General features: G+C 64.8%; 3 protein-coding genes across 3 annotated transcripts; all 3 read right to left on the reverse strand.

Moving 5' to 3' along the window:
- Positions 1–2,283: 2,283 nt before the first annotated feature.
- On the reverse strand, positions 2,284–5,696 carry TRIM54 (tripartite motif containing 54). The gene is made up of 10 exons (XM_017838803.1): positions 5,514–5,696; positions 4,926–5,098; positions 4,382–4,553; positions 4,213–4,308; positions 3,857–4,090; positions 3,596–3,618; positions 3,338–3,462; positions 2,897–2,998; positions 2,688–2,726; positions 2,284–2,482 (listed from the first exon to the last, which is right to left on the reverse strand). The coding sequence occupies exons 1-10, from the start codon at positions 5,679–5,681 to the stop codon at positions 2,472–2,474; spliced, it is 1,143 nt and encodes a 380-aa protein (XP_017694292.1). The 5' UTR covers positions 5,682–5,696; the 3' UTR covers positions 2,284–2,471.
- Positions 5,697–6,835: 1,139 nt separating this feature from the next.
- DNAJC5G (DnaJ heat shock protein family (Hsp40) member C5 gamma) lies at positions 6,836–8,964 on the reverse strand. Its single transcript, XM_017838804.1, has 4 exons — positions 8,795–8,964; positions 8,319–8,532; positions 8,031–8,184; positions 6,836–7,441 (listed from the first exon to the last, which is right to left on the reverse strand). Exons 1-4 carry the CDS (start codon positions 8,905–8,907, stop codon positions 7,359–7,361), a joined length of 564 nt encoding a protein of 187 aa, XP_017694293.1. The 5' UTR covers positions 8,908–8,964; the 3' UTR covers positions 6,836–7,358.
- A 1,033-nt stretch (positions 8,965–9,997) lies between these two features.
- LOC108509410 (uridine-cytidine kinase-like 1) lies at positions 9,998–19,777 on the reverse strand. Its single transcript, XM_017838834.1, has 14 exons — positions 19,677–19,777; positions 19,341–19,447; positions 18,988–19,158; positions 18,454–18,525; positions 18,015–18,204; positions 17,858–17,919; positions 17,563–17,579; positions 16,748–16,846; positions 11,715–11,808; positions 11,540–11,602; positions 11,310–11,432; positions 11,127–11,234; positions 10,893–11,049; positions 9,998–10,748 (listed from the first exon to the last, which is right to left on the reverse strand). The coding sequence occupies exons 2-14, from the start codon at positions 19,356–19,358 to the stop codon at positions 10,675–10,677; spliced, it is 1,248 nt and encodes a 415-aa protein (XP_017694323.1). The 5' UTR covers positions 19,359–19,447; positions 19,677–19,777; the 3' UTR covers positions 9,998–10,674.
- Between the last annotated feature and the right edge of the window lie 253 nt (positions 19,778–20,030).

Consider the following 20,030-nt stretch of genomic DNA (forward strand, 5'->3'; position numbering starts at 1 on the left):
CCTTGTTCACTGATGGAGTCAGTCCATCAAAGAAAGCCACTGGGTTGGTCAGGCAGGACATGCCCCTGGTGAAGCTGTGCTGGCTGACCCGAATCTTACGAGTCACAGAGACTTATGTACATTCAGGTTCCTCAGGTGATCTTTTCTTACAGTGGAAAGTCCCCATCCTGCTGCCCCTCCACTGAGAGGTGTGGGAAGAGAGGTTGCCATTGGAGACTGAGGCAAAAAGTTGTTGAGTACCTCAGCCTTCTCCTCATCTGTTGCTAACAGTTTTCCAGTGTTGTTTATGGGGGGTAACACCTTCTTTGACCTTTCTTTTCTAGTTAACAGACCTGTAGAAGCCCTTTCTGTTATTCTTTTCATCCCTTGCCAGGTCCAGTTCCAGCTTTGCCTTGGCCTTCCTCACCCCACCCCTACACAACTGAACTGCATCTCTAGGCTCTTCCCAGGTTACCTGTCATTGTTTCCACTCCCTGTGCATTTGCTTCTGTCCCTTTAGTTTGACCAGCAGGTCCCTACTCAGCCCTGCTGGCCTCTTGCCTTCCTTGCCTGGTTTGCTGCTCCTGGGGATCACCAGCTCCTATGTTCCATGGAAGATTTCCCTAAACATCTGCCAGCTCTCTTCAGCTCCCTTGTCCTGAGGGCAGTCTCCCAGGGGATCCCACTGACTGTCTCCCTGAAGAGCTGAAATTCTACCTTCCTAAAGTTCGGGGCCTAACCTAACTCCTTACCTGACCCACGTCCCTCTGCAAACTCCACCAATGCGAGATCACTGCAGCACAGGCTGCCTCCAGCCTCCATGTCCCCAGTTAGCTCACTGGCACTGCTGACCATCAGGTCCAGTAGGACATCCCCTCTGGTAGAGCTATTACCTGGCTCAAGAAGTTGCCCTCCATGCATTCCAGGCATCTCCTGGATTTCCCACAGCTCACTGTGCCCTGTAGGGGTGGCTGAAGTCCCCCAGCAGGATAAGAGCCTGCGAGCTCTTATGGGGAAGAATAAAGAAATGATGATGATCCCTGGAGACGTCCTTGAGCTGGAGCTGCAGCAGGGTGGGTGTTAGAATCCATGCTCAGTGCAAAGATCACCTCTTCCCAAAATCCATATAGGGTTACAATTTAACTGGACAAGCATAGGGATCAGCAAATGCCAGGGGACTTCTTGAGGAACAGGCTGGGCAGGGAGGGCAGCGACAGGTGACAAGCCTCTGGAGACAGGACACAAGGAAGAAAACTGCCCAAATTGGAGAAAAACACAGGTGGGGCTCTCCTGAGGCTGGGGAAGCACCCATGGGTGCTGAGGGGCTGCTGAGTGCTTGTGAGCCCCTCTCTGTCACCTCTGCAGGGTGACAGGAACAGAAGGACATCCTCGAGGGGTGGAGAGGCAAATGCTGCACCCCAAATGGCTGGTGTGGGGATGGAGAGGCTGAAGGCCCTCTCAGTCCCCAGGGACCACCCGAACCCTCCCCGGCGCGTTTCTGGTGTGCGAGGGAGCAGATGGTGATGGGGAGCAGCCAGGCTGGGCCCCAGGGTCTGTCCCCAAAGCCGCATTGCCTCTGCCGTGAGGGACAGCTTGGGGATGCAGGAGAGCAGACACGTCCCTTACCCTGTCACTCATCCTCCAGGACACTGCTCCTCAGCCCCCGGCCAGCACGGGGGCCCCAGATGTGCTCCTGGTCTATCGGGAGCTGGGGGGCTGAGGGACCAGCCCTTGCTGCCCCCTCAGCTGGGCAGGGGGTGGCAGTGGAGACCCCCCCGGGGAGTCCAGCCCCAGGGGACCCACCCAGCCCGAGGACCACCGGCCCCATGTGCATCATCAGCCGCATCAGCCGTGACGCCAGGGCGGCGGGACGAGGCGGGTGACGCAGCCACTGCTGCCACTGCCCTCCCCGGGGGCCTGGCTGGGGTTCGGGGGGCGTGGGCCCCGACCCGGCGCTGATGTGGCCGTGTGTGTACTCAGCCAGCTCATCCCGGCAGTGTTTGCTTGGAGCACCCAGGGGACGGTGCTGCCGCGGGCGCACAGCCGGGGCTGGAGGGGCGGGGGGTGCCTGTGGATCCTCAGCTCCAGGCAGGGCTGTGGTTGGGTGGGGGGCAGAGCAGGGGCCGAGGTGTGAAACTCCCGAGTTGCACTGGGGCTCTGGGGTCGCAGCCCATCATGTGGGGTTCTGGAGGCACCACTGGGTGGAGGAGCAGGGGTTGCACTGGGCTGGACCCCATGGGACCAGTGTGGAGCCACCAGAGGGGCAGCCTCTGTGCCCACCCCACCCACACACTGCACCAGAGATGATGTCCTTACACACGTTTAATGTTGGAGAGGGGCAGCCCCCATTTGAGAAATTCCAGCAGCAGGGATGGAGCTCCACTGGGAGTGCCAGGGATGGCCATAGCCAGGGGGTGCCAGGGATGGCTATAGCCAGGGAATGACAGGGACAGCCATAGCTGGGGGTGCCAACATTGCCCCACTGTGTCACCTCAGTGCTGACCTATGTGGAAAAGTGGCCTCAGCCCTGCGCAGTGGGGACTGCAGGACCCCAGCCCCTGAAGCAGGGAGACAGGGATGGCCTGGGAAAGACCCGAGGTGTGACCCCCCCAATTCCCGTCTCCACCCCCATGCCCCCCAAGGAGGTGTCTCCTCTCCCCCACAGCACTCCATGACTCTGCCCATCTCAGTCCCCATCAGGGTCTCACCATGGGGGGAACTCGCTGGCTTCTGCCTCGGCCCCACATCTGCAGAGGGAAAGAGGGAACAAGATGGAGACAGGGATGCCCCGGCACGGTGCAGGACCCACACACCTGCATGCAGGCCATGGCACAGCTACAGGCACGGCACTGGGCACGGCATGGCAGGGCATGGCACTGGCAGGACACAGCACCAGGAGGGCATGGCAGACACTCACCCTCGGCAGCTTCAGGTGCCTCCAGGCTGTCCAGCCGATCCTCCTCCGTCGCAGCCTCGCTGCCCTCCCCGGGTCCATCACCCTCATCCTCACCCAGCGGCTCTGCAGGCAGGGGACAGCTCAGCTGGGACCCTCCCCCCTGCAGCATGGGGACACCCCAGGACACCCCAGGAGGGACACGACCAGCCCAGGACACCTCAGAAGGGAGTGTTCACCAGCCCAGAACATCCCTAGAGGGACTTGACCAACCCAGCATGGGAGCCAGGAAAGAGCCTAGGACAGGGTTGACCCTGAAAGGTCCCTGGGCAGTGCTGGGCAGGGGGGTGTCACATCCCCATTCCTGTGTGTGAGCCCCTCACAGAGTGTCCAGTGATGGGAGGCTCTGCTTGTCTGAGGGCTGGGCACCCCGAGCAGTCTGGGCACTTGTCCTGGTGCTGGCACCTGTCTGGAACTCGATGGTCCTCAGCATCTCGGCCACGTAGTCCACGTTGATGGAGAAGTGATCCATGTTCTCATAGCCAGGCTCAGGACGGCTGCTCATCGATGCCTTGGACATGTCCGTGATCCTGCGGGGCAGGCAGACCCTCGGAGCTGTGGGGTCCAGCACCCACAGGGCCCTCAGCCACAGCCCAGCAGGGACAGACACAGCTGTGACCCTCCCCTGCCCCCTGTGCTCCCAGCCCTGCTCCCTCCACTCACTTTTTCAGGAGTTCCTTGGAGTGCTGTGAAGGAAAGCAAGGAGGAATCAGTATCTCCTAGACATCACCCCCACCACAGCCCCACCCCAGCACATCCCAGGGGCATCCCCAGATCCTTTGAGGGTAACCACAGCCCTCCCCATGTACAGCCCTGCAATGCAGCCCCAGGTCCCACAGGGATCTGTGGCCCCACCACAGTCCCAGGGCAGCCACAGCCCCTGGAAGCTTCTGTCCCCCTTCCTGGCCTGTGCCCCGGCTGGACCTGCAGGTACACGGCCATCTGGGGCTCCTCCATGGCCTGGATGGCAGACTCCACCAGTTTGGAGGAGGCCTCCAGGTGGTCTCCGTACTGGCGGATGAGCCCACGGACACGCTGCAGCTTGGCCTCCTGCTCAGCTGCGATGCTCTGCAGCAGCTCCTTCTTCCGCTCCTCCAGGATCCCGTACAGCGCGTCGAACCGCAGCCCCACGTGCTGCTTCTGCCGCCGACTGTTCTCCTGCGGGACGAGGGTCAGGGGCTGCACTGTGTCCCCCCAGCACAGCCCTGGGGCCAATCATCCTAGCCCCACCGGGTTCCCCCCACTGGCACAGCCCCAGGGCTGGACCTCCCGGCCCCCACCTCGATGGTGTGGCAGATCTCCTCCATCTGCGTGATGATGGCCTGGATCCGGTCATTCCCTGCCACCAGCATGGCGATGCCGTCACTGAGCTCGCTCTGGGAGGGGAGTGGGTGTGAGGGCAGCTGCACGGGTACCCCCGGCCCCCCAAGGGCTCCCGGGGCCCCTCACCTTCTGGCGCTGGTAGACGGCCGGCAGTGGGGCCACCTCGCAGTCCTTGTGTGCTCCGAACACCTTGCAGAGGGAGCAGGTGGGCACCTCGCAGCGCAGGCAGTAGATGTTGATCCGCTCGTCCTCGTGCTCCTCGCACATGAGGTGCTGCTCGGCCTTGTTGTGCAGGGGTCTGAGGAGGGTCGGGTGGGAGGGGGTTCAGTCAGACATCCCCAGCCCCAAGGAACACCTCCAACCCCAGAGATGCCCCAGCTCCCAGGGACCCCCCATCTCCAGAGACACCCCGACCCCAGAGATACTTCTGGCCCCCAGGGATACCCCTGGCCTCAGGGATGCCCCAGCCCCAGTAACACCCTTACTCCCAGAGTCACTCCCAGCCCCAGGGACACCCCAGCACCACATGGGCCCCATGACCCCTCCAGCTCTGCATGCCCAGTCTTCCATGGGCTCCCCTTACTCCGCTGTGCTTGCCCTCCCTTGAGGATCCCCAGTGCCCCCCCAGGCTCCCTTGCCCCGCGGGTCTTGCCCCGCCGCGCCCCCGCACCGGGCCGACTCCTGCTTGTAGATGTCGATAATGTTCTCCACGAGCAGGTTCCGCTGCAGCCCGTAGACCCCGTGCCGGTCCAGCACCACCTCGTGCCGGCACGACGGGCACCGGAACCGTCCTCCCGACGGCACCGCGCTGGAACCCCGCGACTGCCACAGCGGATTGGAAGCCTGGGAGGGGCACGCGGGGGGTCACGACGGCGGCACCGCGCACCCCCGGTACCCCGGCGGCCCCCGGCAACTCCCATCCGGGGACCGAGACCCCGCCGGCTGCGCGCCCCGCATCCCCCAGGCACGGGCAGAGACACGGACACAGGCCTGGAGACAGAGATGGAGACGGGCACGGGCATGGACACAGGTGGGGACACAGACACGGCCCCCGCTCCCCCCTCCGCCGGCCGGGAGCGGCCCCGAGCTCAGCTCGGCTCAGCCGGAGGTCCCGGCGGCCGGTCCCGGGGCCGGTGCCAGGCCAGGTCTCCCTCGACAAGGGGGCCCGATGTTCGTGGTGCCGCTCGCCCCCCCGCATCCCTGGCCTGGGGTCCCGGTGCCTTCCCGGTGCCTTCCCGGCCCCACCGGCCGGTCCCACCTGGAAGACGTCGTTGGCGCACTTGCGGCAGAGGTTGTGCTGGCAAGGCAGGATGACAACGGGCTTGGAGAACATCTCCAGGCAGATGGGGCAGATGAGCTGCTTCTCCAGGCTCTCCATGCTCCGCGCCTCCGCCAGCAGCGGCTTCAGCCCCACCGCGAAGTTCATGGCCGCGACCCCGGCCCAGCCCGGCCCGGCTCTGCCCCGCGGTCCCACTCCGCTCCGCTCCGGCCGCCCGTTACCCACTCTGTCGCGGCCCCGGCCCCGGCCCCCGGCGCTAATTTTAGCCGCCCCCGCCCCGCCAGGGCCGCAGCTGTCGGCGGCGTCGGGTGACACTGAGTCACGGCGCCGCGGCGGGGGCCACCGGCCCTGCCCGCCCCCGGGACCGCCTGAGCCCACCAGGGACCGGCTGGTCCCGGCACCGTCTGACCCCAGAACCGGCTGATCCCCCGAGACCAGCTGAGGCCCTGGGATGGGCTGAGCCCCGGACTGGCTGAACTCTGGGGACTGGCTGACCCCCAGGGACCAGCAACCCCCTCCACCGTGCGCATCCCACCCCATCCCAGCCCGGAGCCCTCGGCCCAGGCAGCCCCAAGTGCCCCAGGAGAGCAGTGCTGCTCCCCAGGACTCCCCCACTGCCTCCCACCTGGGGAGGACGAGGTCCCAGGGGACCAGGGCTGGCTGGTGCCAGGGCCATAGAGCCAGAGGGGAGCAGGGCCCAGGCAGAGTGGGATTGGGAGTAATGCCCCTCCTGCAAGCAGCTGGGCCAGGAGAGGTTGGGATCCCCCAGACCCCACAGTTCAAGCCCAGTGTCAGCAGGGTAGCAATGCTGGTGCCAGGGCCCCTCTGTCTCCACTCACCCTGGAACCCTGGCTATATTTAGGGGGTGAGACAGAGCCCATGCAGCTGCAGATAGAGGCAGTGACCAGGGGTGGGAGGAAAGGGCAAGGGACTCACTGTGTCCCCCTCAGCCCCCTCCCTGACAGCCCTAGACCTCCACGGGGCCACAGCTCCCCAGAGAGCAGGGCAGGAGCAGGGGGCCTGGACAGGCAGTGGGGAGCAGGGCTCCAGGACTGCAGCAGCAAGGAGAGGGAAGAGAAGAGAGCCTATGGAGCCAGCAGCAGGGGACACAGAGCAGTTCCAGGTGGGTGGCAGGACACAAGTGACACTCACCCCACTCAGGACACGACCTGCCTACCCCATTCAGCTCACCACCTCATGGGACCCATGGGCACAGCCCCCAGCACAGGCAGGACCAGGCAGAGGCAAATCCTGCTGCAGAGCATTCCAGCAGCCCCAGATTAGCCCAGGTGGACACGAGCTCCCCTCCCATCAGCCTTTAATGGTGCCCACAAGACCCAGAGGGCAGAGGAAAGGGGTACAGACAGCAGCACCCTGACCCCACAGCAGCGTTTGGCACCCAGCACCCATCGGGAGGGTCCCATGAGGGGGGAGTGGGCTCAGCCCAGCCCCAGAGGTTACAGTGTTAATGGTCTCGGACAGCTCGGCTGCCTCGCCTGAGCTACGGAGCCGGGCCCGGAGCGCTCTCTGCTTGTGCTCAGTGCCCGGCGGGGCACGGCAGCGGGCGAGGCACTGGGGGGGTTGCAGCAGGGTGGGCTCTGGGCCACCACCACCACCAGTGCTGGGATGCAGGGGCATCGCCCCAGAGCTTGAGCAGGGGCCCGGGAGCCTCTGCATTGATGCTGGCCAAATTAACCTGAGATTATACACCTGCTGGGGCTGGAGAGCCAGCCCAGAGGGCGGGACCAAGGTCCCAGAAAGTGACAGTCCCAAAGGAGGATCCGTGCCTCGAGTCCTGGGGGAGCCAGCGGGACGGGGTCAGCATCAGGCATCAGCACTGGTGCTGGCAGCCGGCAGTGGCTCCGTGCTAGCAGGCGGGGGCTGTGCCACAACAGGGATTTGTGGATCTGAAAAGGAAGATCTGCAGATCAGTGGCTCAGCCCCACCCCGTGGTGCCAGCGAGCAGGAATCTGGGATGTCCCCATACCCCTGCAAGGGCTCCCACAGCCCAGAGCTCCCACACCCAGAGCAAGGGCTCCCACACTGCCAGCACAGAGCCCTGTGGCAGTGCCCCCACCCCACAGAAGCCTGTGGCAGTCACCCAGCATCAGCCCCATCGACACCAGCATTGCCAGTGCCAGAGAATGGAGCCAGCCTGGAGCACGGCCGCTCTTCCCATGCTCCATACCCCAGAGAGCACAGGTGAAGGGTCTCTGAGCCACAGGCCGATTCAGGGGGGCCCTTTCCCAGGGGCAAATGGGGAAGGAGAAGGTGTCCCCATGGCCCATCCAGTGGCTCCCTCTGTCACTGTCACCAGCCCTCGCCCACACAGAAAACACCGAGGGCTGGCTGGCTGTGGCTAAATCTGACCCAAGCCCCGAGCCAGAGCTCCATCCCCCATGTGAGATGCGACAGGGGGAGACCCCAGAGCCCTCAACAAATCAAATGCAGGCAGTTCCAGCTGCTGGGGCTCCAGCCTGACCCAGCCCAACTCACCACTGTCCTCCGCGCGCATCTGAGCCTCCAGGTCCTTGGGGTCCACGTACTTGTAGGACTCTTCCTCCTTGGGCGGGCAGCACGTCCCGCAGCAGAAGAAGCAGCAGCAGCAGCAGCAGCAGCAGGTGAGGGCACTGCAGCACAGCGCCAGCGCCTGCAGGAGGGACGGAGGGGCCGTGAGCTCACCTGAGCCCTGTCATGCCGGTCCCGTGAGCCCACTCAAGCCCCTGGCCTGCCGGGAGAGACGGTGGCCCACTGAGCCCGTGGACCCGGATGACGCCGGCTCACCTTGAACCACCACTTGGACATGAGGAAGTAGTGCCGGACGGCATCGTCACCGAACTGCTCGGCCACATAGAGGCCGAGGGAGCCGTACTGGTCGTAGAGGCGGCGCTTGTCCGCGTCGCTCAGCGTGGCGTGGGCGCTGTTGATCTCCTTGAACCGCTCAGCCGCCGCCGGGTCATCGGGGTTCTTGTCCGGGTGGTACTTGAGGGCCAGCTTCCTGCGGGGCGCGGCGGGGGGACCCCCGGCATGGGGTCACGGCCTCGCTCCCCGGGACAGACCCAGAACCCCGGGATGGGAGCAGAACCCCCGGGATGGAAGCACAGCCTCGCCCCTCGGGACAGACCCAGGCCCCCGGGGTGGGACCGGGACCACCCGCGCGGGATCCCGGCCGCGTTCCCAGGACGGACCCACATGCCGAAGCTGGCGGGACGACTCCCCGGCCGGTCCCCTCCCCGGACCCCACCGGACCCCCCCCGTACCGATAGGCCTTCTTGATCTCCTCGGGGGAGCTGCCCTTCTGCAGCCCCAGCACGCGGTACAGGCTCTCCCCGACGCGGGACAGCTTCCGCTGCGGCCGCGGGGGCTCCGCCATGGCCGCGCCGAGGGCACCGGGGGTCGGAGTGGACGCGGCACCGACTGCCCCGGACCGGCCCTGCCCGCGCCCGCCGCCGCTTCCGCCCGCTCTGCGCAGGCGCCGCCCGCGCCCCGGGACGGAGGGCACGGCCCGGACAGCCCGCACCGGGGACACCCCGCACCGGGGACACCCCGCACCGGGGACACCGGCCCGGACAGCCCGCACCGGGAACACCCCGCACCGAGGACACCGGCCAGGACACCCCGCACCGGGGACACTCCGCACCGGGGACACCGGCCCGGACAGCCCGCACCGGGAACACCCCGCACCGGGGACACTCCGCACCGGGAACACCCCGCACCGGGGACACCGGCCAGGACACCCCGCACCGGGGACACCCCGCACCGGGAACACCGGCCCGGACAGCCCGCACCGGGGACACCCCGCACCGGGGACACCGGCCCGGACAGCCCGCACCGGGAACACCCCGCACCGGGGACACCCCGCACCGGACAGCCCGCACCGGGAACACCCCGCACCGGGGACACCGGCCCGGACAGCCCGCACCAGGAACACCCCGCACCGGGAACACCCCGCACCGGGAACACCGGCCAGGACAGCCCGCACCGGGGACACCCCGCACCGGGGACAGGGGCCCGGCCCCGGACACCCCGGGGACACCGGCCCGGCTCCCCCTGCACCGGGCACACCGGCCTGGCCCCGGACACACCGGCCCCAGACACCCCGCAGCGGCCCCGGACACACCGACCCCAGACACCCCGCACCGGCCCCGGACACACTGGCCCAGACGCGCCGTCCCGCCCCGAGTACACCCCGCACCGCCCGGCTCCGGGACAGCCGTGCTGCCCCTGGCCCGGTACCGGGACACTGCCCGCACCGCTCCCGGCCCCGCGGCGGCAGGAGGCGGCACACGGGGGTCGCGCTGCTCCTTTATTGGTACAAAACGGTGGCGGGGGCAGCGCGGGGGGTGACGGCACGGCCGGGCCCCAGGACAGCGCTGGGGGCACGGGCACACCCCCGGCCCCGGAGCCTCCTGCTGCCGCCGGGGCGGGGCGAGGCCGCCGCTGCCCTTTGGAAGAAGAACCTGAGCAACAAGGGCAGCACCGGGACGCCTCACCGCCCCCGGGGACAGCGGCTCCGCTCTGCGCACCGGGGCTGGGCCACCACCGGGAGAGCAGCTAGATGCCAACCCCGCTACTCCCGGGGCCACAGGGTGGGGACGGAGTGCGGACTGGCAGGGATGGAGTGTGGATCGGCGGGGAGACAGTGGGAACATGAGGTCCCAGTCCCTGATGTCGGGGGTCCTGCTGGAACCTGGGGCTACCCACAATAAATACAAATAAATACGGATTCCAGGCACAAAGCTCGCCCAGTGCCCAGTGGGTACCAGGCCCTGTCCCCCTCCTCCCCTGGGGAGAGGGTAAGCAGCCCCTCAGGCACAGCTGTGGGGAGACCACCACTCCCTCTGGAGGCACGGCTGGCCAGGGCCCCAGAGGCAGGGCTCAGATGGCAAGGAATGTGCTGAAATGTCCCCTCTCCCTGGGCTGCATGAGGCCATCCCTCCTCCTCCTCCTCCTTCTCCTCCCTCGGGAGGATTGGTCCTTTGGGGTGGAGGGAGGCTGGCAGCGAGGGGCTTGTTCTGCAGGTCCTGAGAGCCGGGGGCTGCCAGGTGGGCACAGGCTGGCAGGATGGAGCCCCTCCGGGGGGCAGGGGTGGGGGCCAGCCCTGCAGCCAGCCTGGCCAGTGGCCCCACGGCTGACCAGCTCAGCAGTTCACGCCGTCACTCTCACACCAGCCCGAGGGGCCATCGGTTCCGAAGTATCTGTCCCCAAAATTACCTGGAGGAGGAGGAGACAGAGTGAGGGGATGGCAGCACCGGCCCCACTGCAATCCCCACCAGAGCCCCCTCAGTATGGCTGTGGGACTCCCCCCAAGGGTGCTGGGCCTGGCTGTGAGGCACAGCACACCCCTGTCCCCCTCACCGATGCCCGGGATGATGTGGAACTCCTCGTTGACTCGCTTGTCCACAGCAGTGGTGATGATGCGGACATGGGGAAAGGCATAGGCCACGGAGTGCACCCCCATCTCTGCCATCAGCAGTGACAGCAGGAAGATCCTGTCCTCCTGCACGTCGTGGTCCTGCGGCACACGGAGCTCTGAGAGCCTGGCTGGGACAGAGGGTCCCACGTCCCCGCACCGCCACCCCGGCCCCTCACCAGCAGGACACGCACGGCCATCATGGCCGCAGCCCCCGTGGATACAGTGCTGTCCATGAGGATGACGTAGTCCTCGCTGATCTCCTTGGGCAGGCGCAGGTAGTGGAGCTGGGGAGGGAAGGAGGGGCGGTCGGTGACCCACTGGCGCTGCGTGGCCACGTGCCGGGGTGCAGCGGGGCTCACCTCGGGCTCTCCCGTGTCCAGGTTGGTCTGGATGAGGATCTTGCCCAGGCGGATGTCCTTGCAGACGGCGGTCAGGGCTTGTTCCATGGTCTCTCCCGCTCGCAGGATGGACACGCCGGTGATCTGGGGAAGGGGCAGGGACACATGTGCCGGGCGCTCCCAGCGCGTGCTGACCTGGCCCGGGGCAGACGTTTGCTCGTGGGGAGCAGGGGCCTGGGACCGTGTCTCACCCGCTGCCTGTGGAACCGCTTCCCCTCGTAGGTCGTGCCCTGGGGCGTCTCCACAGTGACCGACTGCAGAAAGGGGAGCACAAGGGAGTGCGGGGGAAGCCAGGCCTCGTGGCCCAGGGGCTCAGGAGGGGGGACGGGGATGGGGCTGTGGCTGCACCCAAGAGCAGCCACTCACCTTCAGCGGCAGGAAGGACAGGGCATGTTCGATCAGCAGCCGCATCAGGCGCTTGGAGTAGAAGATGAATTCATCCCTGGTTGTGTCCTTGTTCCTGGGAGGGAGGACACACATGAGATGGGAGCAGAGCCACCACTATTTCCCTGCAGATGGCATGCAGGGCTCCAGAGGCCATCCATCAGAGAGAGCAGTCCCAGTCCGTGGGAACCAGAGCACTCTTGGGGTGACACAGTCAGTGATCACCAGCATTTCAGGACTCAGAGGCCTTGGCTGTTGTCTGAGATGGGACCACACAGTAAGAGAGGGGCTCAATTCCCCTGGGAGGGGGACACAACACTGTCTGCAGACAGTGGAGAGAGCTGGGAGAGAACGGGGGGTGGGAGCAGGTCAGGCAGCACCAGCGGTCCTGGGGCAGCAGAAACTCAGGAGCAGGACAATAGGTGAGTGCTGGGGAGCCCAGGGGGGAACAGGAGCAGAGCCAGGATGGATCAGGACCCCACCGTGGAAGAGACCAGAGTGCACCATGGCCGGCGTGCTGGATGACGGGAAAAGGTTGAACATATCCCCAGCCCCTCCCTCTGTGTACTAAGTCAGAGATAAAGCACTGCCAACGAACCAGGTGATTCCGAAATACCCGGCATGCCCTCCTCACAGCCCTGATGAGCTGAGGACAGCGAAAACAAAAACGAACTAGAACAAAGCTGCCACAGAGCTGCAATTCCCAGGAAACCTGTCCCCTCCCTCAGGAGGGGTAAAGTCAGCCCTGTGTGCAGGGCATTGACCCCAGGGCAGAGGGAAAGTGACTGGCTTTTCCTACTGGGAGCGCTCTGGCTACCAGCCTTGAGGGGAACGTGAGGACAAAGGAGCTCCACAGACATGTGCTTGTTCCCAGATGGAAGAGGTGGAGCTGGTAACGCTCCAGAAAAGGCAGAAGGATAGTGAATATTTTTAGTCTGCATTTTAAGACATCATCTGCTGCTTCTCACACCTTGCCGGCTGACAGACAGCCCCACCGAGGCACCCGGAGGAGGATCAACAGTCACTGCTGTCCCTGGGTGTTCCTGCAGCCATTCCGGGGACACTCATGGGCAAGCACCTGCAGCAACCACAGCAGCCCATGGACACAGACATTCCCAAATCCCCAGGCATAGCTGGCACCCCCAGGGAAGGCAGAATATAACTTCTGGTCTGGAAGGAACAGGCGCCCTGCCTACGGCTCCCAGCACGGGCTGTCAGCATGCACTCACGGATGGGCTGCACCCACACACACACCCACAGCAGCTCGGGAGCAGCACGAGCCTGGCAGCTGCCCTGCCTCCACAGCAGCCTGTCCTGTCCCAGGCAGCTGCCCCCGCCGAGCCCCGCACCGGCTGTGCCAGCCCCGACTGGGTGGGACGGGACCCACCCTGCTCCTGCAGAGGCAGGTTCCTCTGGGGATGGGGGAGCACCCCTGGCCCCACCATGCTGCTTTTCCTGTGGAGGCACAGACAGCCATGAAAATTCTCCTCATACAGGGCACAAGCAGCTTCGGTGACACAGGGGGAAGGGGCGTGCGAGGGAGGGCAGCCAGACACCCCCCACAGCAGCAGGGGACCAGGATCACTCCACCACTGCTGCCATCCCGCCTCCTCAGGTGGCAGAGCATTCCCAAAGGGGACACCACTGTCCCAACAACAGTCCACTCACCCACTGAGGGCACGCACTGCTCCCACCTGTGGAGGGGGCACAAGAACTGTGGCACACGGGAGCCCACAGCTGGGCACGGCAGCACCACAGCTGGCACTCCTGAGGACCTCAGCCTTCCCCAGCATGCTCAGGAGACAGCAGGAGGGCGCTGGATGGCCTAGAGGGACTGGGAGCATCTGCTTGGAGTTTGAATTGGCTCCACTCACAAACAGGATTCTCCGTAGCCAAGAGCCAACTGGCACAGCCAGGCACTGGGAAACCTGGGCACGGATGGGCTGCAGAGTCCCAGAATGGTATGGGTCAGGAGGGACCTTAAAGGTCATCTTGCCCCAGCCCCCTGCCATGGGCAGTGACACCTTCCACTATCCCAGGTTGCTCCAAGTCCCATCCAACCTGGCCTTGAACACTTCCAAGGATGGAGCAACCACAGCTTCTCTGGGCAACCTGTGCCAGGGCCTCACCACCCTCACAGGGAAGAATTCCTTCCCAAAATCCCATCTAACCTGCCCTCTGGCAGTGGGAAGCCATTCCCCCTTGTCCTGTCACTGCATCCTTCGTACCCCATCCATCCTCAGCCTCATGACTCAAACTGTGCAGCTATTCTAGTGCGAGGCTCATTTTCAGTTTCCGCCCCTCCACAACAACAGAAAATCGCTCTGGAAAGCACTTCCCCCAGGATGCCAGCCTGGATCTGCTGTGGTGATGCTCATCTGCTGCCACCAACACCCTCCCAGCAGACAGACGGGTGGAGCACGAGTAGCCTCTAGTGTGGAACAACAGGGAACGGTGCCGGCTGGCAGCAGCCTGGCACGCCAGGATCGACCGGCTGCGTCCCAGGGAGATGCGCTGGGAAAGGCAGGATGGGAAAAGGAGGGAGGGGAATCCTGGCTCACAACTCTGCAGTGATCCAGGCCCCGGGTTTGGGATGCCAGGGCACTGGGAAAGGCTGAGCTGGTGGGAACAGCAGCACTCCACGAGCACTGTGAGTGGGGCCAGTGGCACCGTGGCAGCTGGAACCTGGTCTAGTGGAAGGTTCCCTGCCCATGGCAAGGGCTGGACTAGGGATCCCTTAAAGGTCCCTCCCACCCAAACTGCTGTCTGATTTGATGCATAAAGACAAGAGCCACATCTGCTGGGATACAGTAACCTTGAGCACAGAGCTGCAGGAAGTGTGGCAAAAGGTGTGTTTGGTCCCCGCCAGCCTGGAGCTCCCTGGGAGACTGGGAGAAGGGCAGCAGGTGAGAGCAGCAGCTTGGGAGCAGAGGGTCCCACATGGGGACCAGCCACAGCCCTACACTGTGCCCAAGTCATGCAGAAGCCAGCAAGTGCTGACAAGTCTCACATGAGCTGCCTCCCTGTCCCCTAACACAGGCACTTCTCACAGCAGAGCTCCTTGGTTCAGGGATTTGGGAATGGCATTGCCTCAGCCCCAGCAGGATCTGAGGAGGCAGCTGACAGGCCAAACTGACACCCCTCAGAAACACAGCCTTTCTCAGTTACCGTCTGCAAGGGGCTCAGCCCACCACCCTCAACCCCACTTCCACATGGCATCGGCACAGGAACTTGAGGCCAACGGTGCTGCAGGCCCCAGGAACAGCCCAACCCCCCCAAGCAGCTCAGCACAGCCCTGAGCCTCAGCGGATTAAGGTCATCAGGCACTTGTGGCACAAGGCAGAGGCACAGCCTGGGGGAGGGACGTGGGGCCTGGCACAGGGCTGTGCCTGGCACAGCCTGCAGTGCCACATCACCTGTTTTACTGCCGTGACCCACCCCGGAGCCTGCGCTTCCTCAGAAGGGAGGAGCAGGGAGAGGAATGTACAAGGCGGTGCCCAGCCTGCACATGGTCATAAGAATCACAAGAGCATAAACTGTTTGGGTTGGAAGATCTCTCTGAGACCATCAAGTCCAAATGCTCCCCCAGCACTGCCAAGGCTACCACTAACGCACGTCCCCAAGTGCCACATCCACACAGCTCTTAAATCCCTGCAGGGATGGGGACTCCACCACAGCCCTGGGCAGCTGTGCTAGGGCTGGACAGCCCTTTCCATGAAGGAATTGTTCCCTATATCCAACCTAACCCTCCCCTGGCACAGCTGGAGGCTGTTTCCTCTTGTCCTGTCCCTTGTTCCCTGGGAGCAGAGCCCGACCCCCCCCGGCTCCCCCCTCCTGTCAGGGGGTTGCAGAGCCAGAAGGTCCCCCCTGAGCCTCCTTTGCTCCAGGCTGAGCCCCCCCAGCTCCCTCAGCCCCTCCTGCTGCTCCTCCAGCCCCTTCCCAGCTCCCTTCCCTTCCCTGAACACGCTCCAGCCCCTCCATGTGTCTCCTGTCTGAGGTCCCAGAGCTGCCCCAGCACTGGAGGTGCCCCAGCAGTGCCAGCACAGGGAGGGCACGGCCCTGCTGCCACAGCAGTGCTGGCACAGCCCCAGGGCCATTGGCCTCTTGCCCACCTGGGCACACCCAGGATCTTGTCCAGCCACTGTCACCAACACCCCCAGGGCCTTTTCTGGCTTTCCAGCCCCTCTGTCCCAGCCTGGAGCATTCCATGGTGTTATGGTGACCTAAGGACAGGATCTGGCACTTGGCCTTGTTGACCCTCGTACCACTGGTTTTAGCCAATCAATCCAGCCTGTCCAGATCCCTCTGCAGGGCCTTCCCACCCTTCAGCAGATCCACACTCATTCTCATCTTGGTCTCATCTGTGAATGTACGAAGGCGCACTCGATCCTCTCCAGATCTCTGATAAGGACACAGGGTTCCAAACCCACACACAGGTGCCATACCACCACAGCATGCACAGGCACAGGAGGGCCCAGCTGAGCTCAGCATTCCCTCTCTGCTCTGCAGAAACACACACAGGGACTGCCACATTCTGCAGCCACAACAACAGGGAATCCCTCAGTGGTTCCAGGGGACCACTAACACTGCACTAACACTACTGTCACTGGGACAAAAGGAGCATCAGAGAGGAATGAAAAGATCAAGGGAGTGGTGAAGTCATGGAAGCAGCAGCCCAGATTCCTTCTCTAAGCTAGCTGTAAACTCAAGTGCCCTGGGAGAGGGGCAGGAGGCATCTTGCCCTGTGCCACCATCCTGTGCTCCAGTGAGGAAAGAGCCAATCGGTCCCCTCTCTCTGTAGGAAAAGGCAGTCCTTGGGTCAGGCATCACCCAAGGCAGATGTGCCAAGGTCTTGTCACCAGAGAAGTGCCTGTGGGCCAGGGCCAGGTCTATTCAACTGTTCTGCTCCAGGCCCACACCCTCAACTGACATCCCGTGGCAGACAGGAGGAAAATTCTCCCCAGGCCTTGTGGTGTGACAGCACCCAACAGGCTGGAGGAGGGGCAGGGACGTACCTGATGATGGTGTGCATGCCCCGCACCTGTGGTGTGCTCTCCAGGACACTCAGCGTCTTCGGCAGTGGCTGCCCTTGGTGAGCAGAGGCCAGGGCTGCCCTGCGGAGAGAAAGGGGGTCAGAGCCGTGCAGCACAAGCAGAGCCACCACGCTGGGCCCTTGGAGGGACACAGCCTCGCTGAAGGAAGGCTCCAAGAGACCCCTCTACACAGGCTGGTCACCAGGAAGCACATGGCCTCCCCGTCTGGATCCTGAGGAATGACCCACGTCTGGTACCAGGTACCAGAGAGACAGACCAGGGCAAATCTCCCACACCACACACGCCGCTGCTGCAGCCTCCACAGCACTGGCCTCAGCCAGCATGAGAAGCAGCAGCTCTGCAGGGGCAGGACCATCCCACACACCCCGGGACCAGGCTGTGCCAAGGGACAAGGGCTGTCCCACTGAGAGAGGACACGAACTCCCAGGGAACATGGAGCACGCAGGGCACTTCTGCAAAAGTGAACAGCCCAGGATAACCCAGCAGTCGGGGCAGGAGCCCCACTCCAGACAGGGATGGAGCAGGGTGGAGAGCTGGCCACATACATCAGGCACAGTGTGGGATGGGTCACACAGAGCCTGCAGCTGCGGCCACACGAGCCCCAGGGAGCTGAGAGCAGCCACTGCAGCATCAGGGAGGAGCAGCTACACTTGGGCACCAGAGCAAAGGTCTGCCAGTGGTGATGGGGAGGCAGCAGGACTCAGGATCCAGCGGGTGCCGGCAGCCCCCCACCCCAGCCCAGAACCAGCCCTTCTGTGGTGGCAGGACCCACATACCTGACCGTGATCTCACGCTGGGCGGTGAAACGGTCATCGGCGCGGCACAGAAGGACACAAGGACACCCAGTCAGTCACTCGCAGGCCAGCACAGCCATCGTGGGCAGCCCGGCCAGCTCCCACCCTCCTCCCCAGTGCCTGCCTCTCAGCTCTGCTGCCCTGAGAGCCATGCTGAGGCCTTTTGAGAAGAGAGAGGTGACACCAAGCCCCCTCGGTGCTCCAGGAGCACAGGGCTGTCCACAGCCCCATCCTGCCCTCTACGTGCAGGACTCTCCTGATCCTCGCCCCGGCTCACCTTCTCCAGCTGGCTGTGCACGTGCTGCACGATGAGGTCCAGCGCCACAAAGTTTTCCCCACCTGAGAGGGGAGCAGAGGAGCCAGGTGGGATGGATGCTGACCTACCCCTGCCCCAAGATACCCATTCTCAATGGCAGGATCAGCTCTGGCCTCACCCCTGGGCACCACGATGTCGGCGACCTGCACGGTGGGCTCGATGTACTGTTCAAACGCCGGCTTCACAAACTTGTTGTACTGCTTGATGACCCCCGCGACGTCCCGCCCGCGCTCCATGATGTCGCGCTGCAGCCGCCGCACCAGCCGGATGTCAGAGTCCGTGTCCACAAACACTTTCATGTCCAGGAGCTGGAAAACTGGGAGGGGTGAGCACCCCTATGCAACCCTGCCTTGCTCCCCTCGGCCGTCCAGCCACGGCACCCAGCGTCACTTCCCCCGTGCCTCTGGCACGGGGTGTTCTGCCAGCGAGCGTGGTGACCTCTCCCTCCACAGCCCCCACCGCTGCAGTGGCACACAGGACGACCACCCGTCCCATCTCCACAGGTCCCCTCCAGGTCAGCATGGAGCTGGGCCAGTGGCTGCCTCAGGCAGCAATACCTTGAGCAGCTCCTTGTTGGCAAAGGCCAGGATCCCTTCGAACACGATGACATTGGCCCCGTACACCGTTTTCTGCAGGCAGACAGGAGCTGTGCTCGTCCTGCCCTCCTCGCATGCTGCAGCAGCACCAGCACAGACACTCCCTGACACCCCCAGACTCTCACCAGTGTGGTGGGGCTCCCCATAACCGTCCTGCACCACCCAACCTCTCAAGGTCCTTGCTCACACCTGCGCACCACACTCCAGCTGAGCATGGGCTCTGAGCCTGGCTCCAGACCCCAAACCTCTGCCCAACACCTTCCCCCCAGCTGTCATCCTTCCTCCACACTGAGCCTCTCCCTGAACTCTGTGCTGGCCTGTTCTGAGATCCATTCCCATGCTCCTGCCGCCTCTACACCTCCGGTATGAGCCTAAAACGAACCCCCCACATCTGATGATCCCCAGCCCCTCCCTGCCTTACTCTCCCAGCTCCCAGAAGTGCTCCCCTTCCTGGGGCTCTGACCCCCAGGCCCAGCCCGGCCCTGAGGCACCCACCCACTCACGGCGCCGGCTGTGCGTGGTGAAGTCATACACTGGCACCTTCACGCTCTTGCCCTTCTTCAGCTTGCGCAGGACACTGATGAGCAGCTCGAAGTCGAAGGCATCGGGGTGGTCAAAGTTGTAGTCGCTGCGGGCTGCCAGCGCCTGCTGCCCCTCGTCCAGCACCTGCAGGCATCAGCACCACTCAGTGCCACGCTGGATCCCTGAGCACTGTGCAACCCCCAGGCATTGGCACCACTCAGCGCTGCGCTGGACTCCTGGCACCAGAACTGCCCACGGCCGCACTGGACCCCCGAGCCCCAGCACCGCTCAGCACCGCGCCGAACTCCCGGGCCCTCCACCCTTACCTTGTAGAAGGAGTCCATGGAGAGAAGCACGACCCAGGGCACGTCCAGCGCCTCGATGATCCGAGTCGCCACCGTGGTCTTGCCCGAGGCGCTGCCACCGCACAGGCCTGCAGGGAACGGGGGGGGCACCGCCCCGGCCTCGGATCCGTCACGGCCCCGGATCCGGCTTCAGCTCTGTCCCGGTCCCAGTCCCTCCCCGGCCGTGCCTCGGGGCCCAGCTCCAGAATTTCCGACTGCAGCCTGATCCCGGTCCCGATCCCGACACGGCTCCATCCCCTCCCCGGCCCGATCCTGGCCCCGGCTCTATCCCCTCCCCATCCCCGTCCCGCCGCTCACCGATGACAAAGGCCTCGTCCACGGGCGCGCCGGTCTCGCTGTACCAGGGCGGCCGCCCGGCCGTGTAGATGGTCCGTTTGCTGGTGCGCAGCAGCGGCGGCTCCGGCTTGCACTGGCTGGCCGTGCGGCGCCGCGGGGCCGGGGCGGGCGCCAGCGGCAGCCGGCTGAGCAGTGAGCCCAGTGGGCCGGGGCCGCGCTCGGGCCCCGCCGCCCCGCGCGCCCCCCGCCGCTCCTCCGCTCCCGCCGCCGCCATCGCCGCCCGGGGCCGCGGGGGCTGCCGGGACGGGCCGCGCTGCGCACGGCCCCGCGGGCAGGCCCCGCCCCCGGCCCCGCCCCGGGACGGACCCCGCCCCG

This window comes from Lepidothrix coronata, unplaced genomic scaffold (assembly GCF_001604755.1).
Source record: "Lepidothrix coronata isolate B3197 unplaced genomic scaffold, Lepidothrix_coronata-1.0 Scaffold361, whole genome shotgun sequence".
Lineage (NCBI taxonomy): Eukaryota > Metazoa > Chordata > Aves > Passeriformes > Pipridae > Lepidothrix > Lepidothrix coronata.